This window comes from Opisthocomus hoazin, chromosome 4, assembly GCF_030867145.1.
Source record: "Opisthocomus hoazin isolate bOpiHoa1 chromosome 4, bOpiHoa1.hap1, whole genome shotgun sequence".
In the NCBI taxonomy this organism is placed as follows: Eukaryota; Metazoa; Chordata; class Aves; order Opisthocomiformes; family Opisthocomidae; genus Opisthocomus; species Opisthocomus hoazin.
Window position 1 is genome coordinate 90,999,779 of NC_134417.1, and position 13,045 is coordinate 91,012,823.

The window sequence follows — 13,045 nt, forward strand, 5'->3', positions numbered from 1 at the left end:
ATCTGTTCACTGAATATTCAGATCGGATTTGTGAATTATGAGCTATAAAGCCAAGCCAAGACTTTAAAGATTGGTCTCAGATGAATTTGACTTGCCTTAGCAAAATTATCCCCCCTCATTTGAATGTCATTGCTAAGAATGCTGTCCCTCAGTCTCAGGACATTTCCTGGCTTCAAGCTACTGCTCTTTGTCGTGTTTAGCTGTCCCAAATCCTACATGCTGAGAAGCTAATCCTCCAAGTCATATCTGGCTTTGGATATCCATGGAAGCGATGCTTTTTTTGGCTACCTGAAGTCTTAGAATGAGCATGAAGCTGTCCGTGCTTATTGTTGACAGGTTTTGCAGGCACTCATAGTTTGTTAAACTGATTTCTGTGGTGGTCATTCAGAAGGTTATGTGCTGTTCTTCAGGTAGGAACTAGGGTGGGATGAGAGTCATGTAACCAGACTCCTGTGGCTAACATCAGCTACAAAAATTGGCAGTTGTATTGTATGTCACCTCAAAAGTACATGTTTGTGCATACCAACACTAAACGTTTAGATTTGCAACCTTTTCTCTTAAATAAGAATTTTGAAATGACAGGGATATTTATCAGCAGTAATTCATGAAAACAGCAAGCTTTTCTTCTTCTACATGGCAGCTGGGATCTAAAAGGTCTAGGCCACATGAGAAAGATGATTCAATCCAGTCAAGAGATTTATAGACTCCTGAATTTAAACAAGAATGTATGTTAATCAAGATGGTGTTTCTGCTGGTTTCAGCCTTGCTCCTTTCTGTTTACATGGTGCAGGTAATCAGGATCTGTATCATCTGGTGTTAACCATATGAAAGCTCAACATCACATCCAGCCAAATATATGGGTTTTCTCCTCCAGTAAACAGAGAATCACATCCCATATGTCCTGGAGGTCTTTCTCTGGGGTTTGAATCAGCCAGTGATTTCCCCACTGTTCGTGGAGGGAAGTCTGTGGAGCAATTCAGAACAGGCACTCAGGATCTCAGCTACACGTGGAACAAATCTGCTCATCCACCAACACATACACAAAATTTGTCAGATGTATCTAAATCACTTGTGTGTTTAATATCATTGTGAGTTGAATGAAAATATTGTCTATATCTAAAGAACTTGGAGACAAATTCTTCCCTGAGTTTACAGCCTTTTAAACCTGGAGTAACTGAAGTTTATACCATCATTAGTATTCAGAATCTGACCTTAAGTCGTTAAACAAGCCCTTTTTTGCATAAGCAGAGCCCCAAGACTTGTCTGAGAAATCGTGGGTCTTGTTATGTTACTGTGGATATTTTAAATCATAATCCATCATGAAGATTTAATCTTTTTATTTACTTACTCATTTATTTTATGTCCTCTTATCATTTTAAACTTGCACATTCATACTCTTCTGTCAGATATCTTTTTCATTTGAATTTAAATGTTATCTTTTTCTCTATGGTACATTTCAATTCAACAAATATAAATCAAGAGGTTTTTGTTGTCTTTTGTCATTCTCTTTTTTGATGTTGTGCCCAAAGTTATCTGAACTACCCTTTGAGCCTATGCACATCTCAGTTGTGAGCACTTACACACAAAACATGGTTCATATCATTCCTGGCTTCTGACTGATGGCCTTTTGGTGAATTCAGTATGATGGACAGCAAAGGTCTAATTCTGTCATCTCATATTTTTGACTGATTCATCTGTAGAGAGATTTGGAAATGACACCCTCTCTCCATACTTTCACTTTGAAAGACATTGACTAATCCTTTGTAGCATTATTCAACTTCATTAGGACAAAGACATTCAAGTCAAATTCATTGTGTGTATGTCATTTACTGTTAACATCCCGGTCCTAATGGTTCAGGCTGAGGCAATACCCAAGTATCACCGCTCCCCACACCTTGCAGTTCTAGCATACACACAACTCTGCACAACTGCAGAGAGCAAAAGGAAGAGCTGCCGGTGAAATAACAAGAGAATGAACCACTCTTCGCTGAAGCAAATGTTAAATAGACTACTGCAGGTAGCTCTACTGATGCCGCCTTCAAGCTTGCAGGGTTCTCACGTGCTCTGTGTGGAGCCCTCCAGACACCTTGGAGTCCCTGTTGTCTCAGAATGAGTCTTGGAGCAGAGTATAGCCATGTCCTGGCACAGTCAAATGAAATTTGTAAGGTGGACATGGATAGAGACTCCAGGGAGCTGGTATTCTCCTGCCTTTCTTTTGGTTAGTTAAACATACGGATGAGAGTCCTTCCACTGAACCATGGGCACCTAACAATAAGCATCTAATATAAACTCTTTCTCTCATTTCTTCCTCCAGCACTTTCAAGACAGGGGTTGTCCCATGACATATCTCAGGAAGGGATGAGATGACCTTTGGATGTCTGGTATGACCTATACAGGGAACCTGATATTCTACTTTACACTAGACTCCCTAGATTTCCGTGGTGAAAGTTAGGTGTGATGAATCCCAGCCTTTTGCTCATGCAAAAGGGATCTATAATGAGTAGATGGAAACAAACAAAAATGTATGATCTCATTTCCTCCCCTCCAAAAATAATTCTCATTTACTTGAAAAACATCTTCAATCTCTTTTTAGGCAGCATTCTTTTCCTCAACTTTTTTTCTTCTTTATTCTCTGTTGCTTTTGTAACTGGAATGAAAACTGAATAAAATGAGGAGAGGGATGAACAGATTGCCGCAGACAAGCAGCAGACATTATCACTACCATAACGAACCCAGAAATGAACCAGACCCACTAATTATTTACTACAGTGCTCATTTAAAAGGCAAGAAGCAGCTGAGTGCATGCTATGTGGGTTTGTTCACTGAGACCCCTCAACCTACTCAGGTGCTCTGCTGTTCAAATGTGCCTCCATATCACAAAGGCAGAATTGCCAGGAAACCTCCTCATTTATGGGTAATTGTGCCAGTTATTTGCACTGCCCACCCTGAAGTCACAGAAAAGAGGACAAGTCAGCCAACGCTCCTGCTCACTGTGTCCATCAGGGCCTCCTCCAGTTCTGTTTGTTGTTCATTTTTCTCATTTGCCATGGACAACAGAAGGTCCTAGGCAGAAAACAGACCACATTTCCACAGATCACTGTTGATTTTACATCAGCATTTAAGAGTGCACCTTTCAAGTTAGCCAGCTCCAGCAACGTGCGTGGGTGTAAATAAAGAAACAGGTGGCTTTCCAGATATACGGCATATTTAAAGCTTCATTTTGCTTTAGATCTTTGAGATTTGTTTGCAGCTGAGGTGTCACAATGCATGTGCTCCACTCCTTTGAAGGACTGGTGCTGAGAAGGTTTTGTGAGCAATAGCTGAACCTCTCCACTATCCTACAGAGCACCCTAAGTCAAGTAGGGCCAGTGATACCAGTACACGCTGTTTTGAGGTCCTTAGGCTGAGAGCCCACTGCCAACCCGTGGTTTGTGGAGTTGCTTACCTTATCCTACTTATCCAGAAATGTGTATCTTTTTGTTGTAAATATTTCCTGTTATACTATGACTGCAATATCAAAAGATCTAATGAGAAATTTGTCCTAGAGTTTGACAGCTCTGCTTTTAGTGTGAGAAAACAGAGTTTACAAAGGGTGCTTAATTGAGGGGAACATGAGATGCTAAGAAAGGAGGAATTATCTGTATTTATTAAGGATCAAGATCTTCACACTTAGAAATATAATGTGCAGGAAGGGGAAAGGAAGATAAGGGAAAATGAAGGATTTTCCAAAATCCAGGGTGCAGTAAGCTTCAAGGCAATGGAGACATGGCAGTAATAACTGCCAGCCAAGTGATATGAAAAAGAACAAATGAAGAAACTGAAGGCTGTGTCTGTCGTGTGACGTGCTGACACCATGCCACAGGTTGTATTATGGCATGAAATGATGAAATACGGAAAATGTGAAATACCATGGAACGCTAAGCAGAAATTGTACTGAAAGAATGATCTTGTGAGATCATGACTGAGGCAGTCAAAGCAAGTTTGGAAAATATCTTGTCATGACTTAACCCTCAAGTTTCTCCCACATGTAACCACTTCAGCATCTAGTTTAGTGCAAGCTATAGCTCTCTGAAAGTCTCAGGTGTTTCCCAGTAACAGTGGGATAGATCAATAATAAAAATGGAAGCGAGGTGATCCAGTGGGCTTAACAGCATCTCAAGAAGAGTAAATTATAAGAATTGCTGTTGCTTTAATAGCTTCTGCTTGAAAAAATCGATTTCTGACCATGGAATATGATGACAGAGAAGCAGGACAGATTGCTACTCAGAGCAGACCTTCCCCTCTCCTTTAGAAGCTATTACAGGAAAGCGGAAGAGAAGCAAGAGGGAGACAAAAGCGAATAACCCTCAGCAATGACTGACCTTCTATCTCTTTGTATGCATTCAGGCTCCCATTAAAAACCAATAAAAGATTTTCTTCCACTAAGATCAAAGAGCTAAAACCTCACCTATGACATAAACTTTCAGGCATATATCCGAGTCTGAAGTGTGTATTTGAAACAGATGAGGGGCAAAAAGAAATTTAGAAAGATAAAAACTTTATGAGAACTAGACATAGGCAAAAAATTGCTCAGAATACAGTTATCTCTCTCCATTTATTCAGTTCACCTGTTCAGTATTTAAATCCTACCCAGATCAAACACCTTTTATAAAGAAAATCTTCTTGGTTCCACCAACTCCTTACTTCACTTCCTCTATTCCATGAATAATTCATGTTATTCCTCTACCAGGCCCTTTACTGGTTGGTGGAACTCAATCTGCAAAATCATTTTGATTCATAATCTCTTCCACATCATTCGCAAATACTTTTATACATCAGGAAATTGAATTAGAAGTTTTCTATGTGTATGTTCCTGTAAGTCTATCTCAATTAAAAAATTGTGTGTGCAGTGCTTTGCTGTAGAAGAACATGCCTCCATTTTTCCCATGGACGAGTGAAGAAAATAAATACTCACTGCAGAACAGAGTTAGATCCCTTGTATAAGACTATGAGGATCCTGGAGGCAGAGGGAAAAGACTTGGAGTCTGCGTTTGGGTGGTTTTTGTGTGCAGTAGAGGGACCGAGATCAAGGCCAGAAGACCTCATGGAAGGTGAAGGTGCAGCTGAGCAGGTCCCTTAAGTGATAGTGGGAGGTTCATGTGCAAAGGAGAATAGGGCCTCCATCACTGGAACAACGTATGAATAAAGGTATGGACAGACACTGTACAAGTAGAGCAGCTAGATTAATGCTCTTCTGTCTAGAAAAATGCGTATTGAAAGAGTGTAAATTGGAGATAAATACAGTCATGAATGTTGTGAGGAAAGTAGGCAGGGAATAATTGTTTCCTGGTGTACGAGAGAAGGGGTACTAAACAAAATTGCCTATCAGCAGGTCTAAAATAAGCATATGGAGGAATGTTTTCACACAACATATGAAGAAATGGTAGGGCTGATAGACCTGCAAAGTACAAGTGAAAGCCAAAAGTACAAAGAGCTATCAGAATTATTAGAAAGAGGTAAGACAAACTCAGAGTATAGGAATAAGACAAATTCAGTGGTTAGGTGTGTGGAACACTAGCTTATACACAACTTCCATTTGAAGAAGATGAGAAGATACTTCCACCATCACCAGGATACACAAGATGCAAAGCCATAAAGTCATTTAGCTGCTTAACTTGCCCTACTTCCTAGGAAGCTTCAACAGCTCTTCACTCAATTTGTGAAAAAAAATGAAACAAAAACAGTGGGTAAAGATTAAAAAAATCCTTCTTGTCTCCTGATCATTATCAGTAATGTCAATTCGTTGTTATTTATAGATCCAGCTAAAAACAGTAAGTGGTGTGGGGCAGAAAGAGGAGAGGAGAATGCCTTTATCCCCAGAAGAAACGGAATTAAAACAATAAGTTTGTTTAAATAAACAAAATAGCAAAATCTGAATATACAAAAACTGAAGTAAACCCAGGAATACTTGGACATTTCCCTCATGAGTTTACAGTAGTTGTTTTTTTTTTCATTTTTATTGGGGCTTTTTAATGCTAAAAAGAAACGGAGGGGTTTTAACCAAAAGTTGTCTCAGAATTTAGCCAGTCCTTCTTGTTGTCATTGAGAAGAATTTCCTTCCCTCTGCCTTTTCTACCGAGGGCAGAGAGTTTCTGAATCACCCTGCAACCAAGAAAAAGCCGCTTAGGATAGGTGTGAGCCATGTACCAGATTAAGTACAACCACACGAGCTAATCAGGAAGAAAGATAGCAGCATTTGGCTAATTGCTTACAACCATCAAATCCATTTTTGTAACAGACATGCCATCAGACCATGCAGATGAGGAAATTAGAGAGCGCTTTGTGAACTCTAAAGAGCATTTGCTTAAACCAGGAGCAGCTGCTGGCCAGATGGCGAAGCCCTGTCCTACAGCAGACATGATCCTAGGAAGATGCACAAGTGTACAGAGGATGTGCAGTCTCTCCTCGTGCTTTGTGTACATGGCAATTAATTGCCGTGGCACTCTCCAAGCAGGTTTTCAAGGAATGCAGGCAGCGGTAGCACATGAGGAAGAGCCGTGCTTTATTACACATACATATATTATCTATACAGCAGTTTACACTGACTTGGATGACCCATCCTGTCTGCTCAACTTTGTAGTTGGGTAGACTTTAGCATGCTGCAGCTGGTGTTGACCTTGGGAGAGACCCTGCTGATCTCTCTGGGGCTTGACCTGAAGCCACTAACAAGTTTGCACTTCTGTAGTCAATAGATCTGCAAAGAGGCAGAACTCCTGCCTCGGGCTGGACCAAGAAATGTGGCAATTTGATTAAACAATTATTTCCCATCATGCTACGCATGAGCCTTTAAGGCACTGTTGCAGTAAAACTTACTGAAAACTGGTTATTCAGGCCTGCGGCTTCATCCCTTGCTTTTCAATAGTGTTTTATGCCTTGACTGTCATAAACACTGATATAAATGAGCCAAAGGTCTAGCTTCATATTTACATTTGTAATTCCCTTCTGTAAGCAGTGGCTTTTATACCACAGCATGCTTTTGGAAAGCTGACTGATTAGTTCCCCATCCTGGTTCTCTGGTCGTAGCTATCGTTCCTTTAGCTTGTATAAGGATTATCTCTGCAACTTCTATTTGTCAGCTTTAGAGAACTAACTTTTTTTTTTTCCCTTTCATTTCTGCACTGTTATTTTGCTCCCTTTGTACATTCATCCCCTCCTACTTGGGAGCGAGTCTTATGAAAAGGTCATCACCTTGTTCCCTTTAAAATCTCATCTTTAAACTCCTTTGTCCCAATATCTGCAAAGAGAGAAGACAGCAGCGAAAGAGCTGGGGTTCTGAAATCCCTCTAACTGCCTCCCTGTGGTGCTTTGCTCAGGACGCAGATATACAATGGAGTTACTGCACCTTAGTAATTATTGTGCATCTGCCGAGCCAGAGTAGCTCCGACCATGCACGATTTACACCTTTGGCTGCCGTGGAGAGATTTCACTTAATTTACTCTACAATGAAAACACTTTAGCCTAGTTACCTTACCCTCGCTTTGCCGCACGCAGGGTTGCTGTGGATGAGTTGGAGAGCAGTATATCACCGAGGCATCAGTAGCAGCATCTCATAAACAATATCCCATCCTCAGGGAGCCACATGCCTGATGATTCTGCAGAGATTGTGCACTCCTGAAATGAGAACCAGGGATTTTCTTCTGTGCTCCTGACAGCACCCAGAAGAGTTCTTCTGTTACACACAAGGCTCCCATTCACAAATGCACTTCTGAAGTAATGAGACCCTCTTGCACTTTCTAAATGCCTTTGCATTTTATAACCATGGCCTAACTGAAACACAGGAGGCTCCATCTGAACATAAGGAAATACTTTTTTGCTGTGAGGGTGAAAAAGCACTGGAGCAGATTTCCCGGAGAAATTGAGGAGGTTTCCAAGGATATCCAAAAGCCATCTGGACATGGTCCTGAGCAACCATGTCTAAGTGGCTCTGCTTGAGCAGGGGGGTTGGATCAGATGATCTCCAGAGGTCCCTTCCAACCTCAACCATTCTGTGATGCTGTGAAAGCAAGAAGCTGAGTTCTGGTAAGACATGCTGTGAGGTTGTTTCTATCATAGATGAGAGTTAGTTGTGACTTCTTCAAAAGAATTTTTGTGGTTGTTTTTTTTTTTTTTAATTAGAAAACCTTATCTCATTGAAGTGGATGGGACTTTTAGGAGGAGATACACCTGTTTGACCGTTGTAACATTTCTGATCAAAAAGAATTACAAACCCCACAAAAGGCAGATTATTTCATGGCTCTTAAACAATACCTTCCCACACGCCAAAAAAAAAGATCATAGAGTCATAGAATCATAGAATTATAGAATACCAGCTTGGAAGGGACCTCAAGGATCACCTTGTTCAATCTTGCTTAGCAAAAACACAGTCTAGACAAGATGGTCCAGCACTCTGAAAGAGAAACCAAAAACGAGAGGACTTTTTTCACACCAGGGACTTGAACCTCCCATTTCCACGACCCAGAGGAGAGCCTGGAGAACAAACCTACCAGCAGTGGGATGCTTTACAGCTCTCACAGTGAATCTCCTCCACCGTGCACTGCAAATTATCTGTCACAGAGTTGTAAACCCCTGGTCTCCTTTCACATTAACTCTCCAGGAATACTGTTGGAAAAGATTTAGCTTCGGTCGGATAGGAAATGGGAAAGTTTTGGAAACTTTGTGAATTTTCAAAGGCTGGAGATACCATTTCCAAGTCCAGATGCTCTGCCTTTTCTGATACTTGAGCCAATAATTGCAGTGTGGTAAGATCTAGATCTTCTAACCTTGTACTTTTTGAATGTCCCAGGCATCTAACGCAGACCATGAGTGTTAATAGAAAGTTTTGTTGTGTCAGACCGTGTGTGTGAATTATTTGTGCATCAAAAAGTGACATGAGAAGCAAAGAGTTGTAGAAAAATTTTTATATTTGTTTAAATGATACTGTATCATTTTACTTCCCTCTACCTTAGTTTCCACATTTGCTAAAGCATTAAGAAAACTTTTGAAAGTGTTCTTGAAAGTGATGAGAATTACAAAAGAATCAAACAATTGTGAGCAAGTGCACTTAAAAAGAAGAAATAGGAGAAATGTGAGGAAATTAAGCTGAAACAAGCACCTCTTAGTTTGCTGAGAATAAGAAGCAAAGAATCCAAACCACCATGAAAGCTAAAGGCATCCCCAAACAGAGGAGGAGTTTTGAGCAGGAAATAGGAAGCAGAAAAGTTCAGATAATGAGATCCATTGTAATGAAGAAGAAATAACACAAATTACATAACACCTCAAAAAAAGAAATGGTACTGAACAGTCGTGTCCTGGATTTGTTTGCACAAGATTTCTTATGAAGCCGATATGAACCCTGGTAAAAAGAAATGCAGACAATGACTCTGCAGAAAAAGCCTGGGGAGAAGTAACCCACCAAACTGCACTGAAGTCAACTTCTTTTGGAGCAGCTGTTAAAATGAACAAACCCACTGGCCACTTTGTAGAGTTTAGATCTGTCGTAAAGACAAATTACAGGGGCAAATCTTAGTGTCAAAATCTACCTGTCACAGGGATTCAAGAAGTTAATTAAGACAGGGGAGAGGCTGCTGCTGATTTCAGTGCAAGACGTGTCTATGGTTAGGAAGATGTTCAGATGACTCCATTGTCAGAAACTCCTGGAGGTGATGTGTGAATATTTTCATGACACATAGCTGCATAATTGATTTGCTCCTGTTTGCAGGAGTTTTTTATTCCTATGTGCAAGAAACCCCATTGTTGGAAATATTTACAAAGCTCTTGAGTTTCACTTCTGTAATTCTTCATCTAAGAAGGGAGTTTTGACTACTGTTTGCTCATTCTGGTTTATTGCATCAGCTTTCCAGTTGGGGATGGCAGGCAGCTTTGTGTTATAAATGACAGCAGAGGAACGCCGCGGCGATAGACAGGGTAGGGACCGGTGGTCAGATGCAGTGCTGGGGGAATTTGGAATGTACTGTTGTATGTATTGCTTTTTTGTTCTTTCTGCCTAAAAAACATCTATCTTAGCCTTTTAGACTACCAAGCTTTTAGGGTAAGGCCTATCCTGGTCAGAGTATTGGTCTCTTCTTCTTTTGCTTGATTAATCTCTGTACAGCCCCTGGCCAATGTGAGTTTGAGGTCTGGCTGGGACAGGAAGCGGGATGCCTTACAAGGTGAGAATTGCTTTGCTTGGTGTACACTGGGCAGCCCCCTTATAATCCCAGATGGACCCCAAAGTGCAGAGTACAAAAAGGCATGTGAAAATCTCACAGTCTTGTGAGTTTTGGCTGAAGGAGAGAGACGTCCTTATGATAATTAAGGCTTTTTTTCAGCCCAGGCACTCAGCTTGCTTAAAAGTCCAGGAAATCTTCCTGCCTTTGAATGTACGTGTTAAAACAGGCAATACAGGTTGTCAGTATCTGTTTTTTCTCACCTCATAGCCAAATCTTGAAGTGTTTGGTTCTCAAAAACGTGTGCAGTAGATTTCCCAGGAATCACATTTGATCCGGGCTCATCTCGTAGGCAAGGTCTGGGTTTTGAGGACTGCATTCAGTTCCCAGACCCCTGACCTTCCCTGCATAATGTGAAATGAGCACGTTATCCATCTGTCTTGGCTTCTCGCAAGTGGAGTGAAAGACGTAAATACTTCACTGTTTTGTTTAGATGAAAAATTTTCCAGGAACAAAGGCAATATGACAATAACGCTCTCAAAAAATACTGGTGCAGTGCCAACAATTAAAATGTCCAGGTACAACCAGCACTGTGTTACCATTAGAAGAGATGTTTTATGGGCACCACAGTATAAAAATGTACTTGTTTTTGAGGTCTGAACTTTACCACCCAATGGGTCACTCCCATTTGTGCATTCTGTGTAATATGAACTCTTTGTAACAGAGAAGTATGAGAATTTTACACTAAGTGTTATAAGAAATGTGCTCTGGCATGTGAATCAAGGAAAGGCAGACATTTGTTTAACAGCAAGCTGAATTTTGCTTTATAAATCACCCTTCTCTCTTTTCTTCTAGGGAACGTGACCAGGAATTGTACAAGCCAGGGCTGGACGGATGTGTACCCTGCGCCTTACGCCGTAGCTTGTGGATATGATTCCAACAGCACGCCAGGGGAAGAGGTTTGTAAACCTGGGCGAGTAGACATCAAGATTTACCAGGGACCGATATCAGAATTACATGATCTTCCCATGACCAATTTTTTCCACTCCCACTCAGATTCCTTAAGAAGGAAGGTTCCTCGTGAGGATCCCTGGAAGCAGAGATCAAATGTCCAGTCAAAGAGCCGACCCTCCCTCTGTTTTCCAGGGGGCTGGCAGGAGAATGGCATCTGAGATGATCGTACCAGTGTCTCTGTGATGCCCACACATAACTTTAGGTGCTTTATTTTCCATGTTCAACTTTGAAACAAGCCCTCCATGTTTATATTTATCCTGAAATAGATATGGTGATTCCAGTATTTCTCGGCCAACATAAGCATCAAAATATCAAAAGGGATAAAAGGATATAACTCACTTGCCATCAGTGCTGCTCTGCTAATCTCAACAAGCTAAAGATCTAGAAAACTGTAGGGAACGCACAAATTTTCATGCAGTGTTACCAAATTTTGTAAGGAAATCTGCAAGCTCTCTGGGATACTCTCTGTATGTAAATTAATAATCACTGACCTAGGTGTAATTAGCTTTACAGAGTACTGTCGTTACACAGGAACGAGTTTGCTATTGTTTTGCTGCAAGCTGAGGCATGCAGGGAAATGTCTAAAGAGGATAACAACCGTTGTTAGAAGTGAGATTCACCTCACCTAACCAGAATTTCAACATCTAAACTAAACTTGTCACCTATAGCTGTCTGATAGTCAACAAGAAAAAGTTTGTGCTACGAAAGAATTATGTTTCATTGCACTGCACTGCGCTGCAAATTAAACCTGCACCCATGCTTTTTTTTCTGCTGTATGACACATGGCAGTGTTTGTGAGTGTTGGATATAGGAATCTCAATAATGAACAGATATATACCGTGAGAGGTCTTTTTGTATGGTCACACATTACCAAGGCCCTCAAAGAGTTAACATGGAATCTGAACAGAACTGAATCAGCGTTAATAGTAAAAGAGTACAGAAAATAGCAAAGGGAAAGTTGCACAAAGAATTTCAGGGATCTGCTGAAGAGAGCTTTATCCTTCCTTCGAGGTCAGTCACCACTTCACTTCCTCAAGTGTCCCATTTCTCAGATCGAGCTGTGTGGTACCTGTTGCGCGTCGCAAAAGCCATTGTTACGGGTCTGCTCTGGGAAGGTCCTCCATTGAGAGCTCTGGTTTAGGTTCCAGCTGCGAAAGGGATTTGGGAATTCCTGGGACATGCTTTGGCAACCCAACGGATTGCAGCGTTGCCAGAGTGCCACGTTACCAAGAGAACATGTATTGTGTTCTTTTAATTCTTTCTTAATTATTTTCTCTTGATTTCCATGGTTTTGTCATGCTGTTTAAGTCTAATTTGTGTGAAAGGTGGCTGAGGGGGTGAACATGCAGTACCAGTCTGTGAAGAATAGATTTTTGTTGTTGTTGAATTGGCTGCCAATTTGAGGAGGAAGAAGTAAAGACAATAGAAAAAAAGGAGAACAGCAGGCTGAATGGCACATGAGGTCCAGAACAGACAGATAACCTTCCGTGCTTAAAACACTTCACGCACTTTTAACATCTACTGGCCTCAAGTCAGAAACAACAAGAAAAACATGAAAAATAAATAGGGGTTGTGTGTAAGATTTTAGTTGTGAATTCTGGCAGTCCCTAAGAAGCAGATGATGCAGGCACCAAAGTAGTGCACTTAGGATCTTTGCAGTGGCAATGATTCCTTCTCCAACCTGACCTTTAAAAACCATGTATTAACCAACTGGGGGGTCTGTTTTGCTCTCCCATTGTCAGACATGATGCACATCTTCTCCCTTGTGTGCCTCCATCTGGTCAGAGAGTGGTCACCTCAGGTGTCCCCACAGGCTCTGTCTGAAGATGGTGAAGAAAATAGGCACC

General features: G+C 41.1%; 1 protein-coding gene across 1 annotated transcript in view; it reads left to right on the forward strand.

The window, feature by feature from the left end:
• The window catches only part of LOC104326238 (vasoactive intestinal polypeptide receptor), a 116,154-nt gene that overhangs the window by 65,973 nt on the left and 37,136 nt on the right, over nt 1-13,045 (forward strand). The window contains exon 4 of the mRNA XM_075419874.1: nt 11,040-11,143. Coding sequence (XP_075275989.1) covers nt 11,040-11,143 — 104 coding nt within the window. The remainder of the gene's footprint in view (nt 1-11,039; nt 11,144-13,045) is intronic.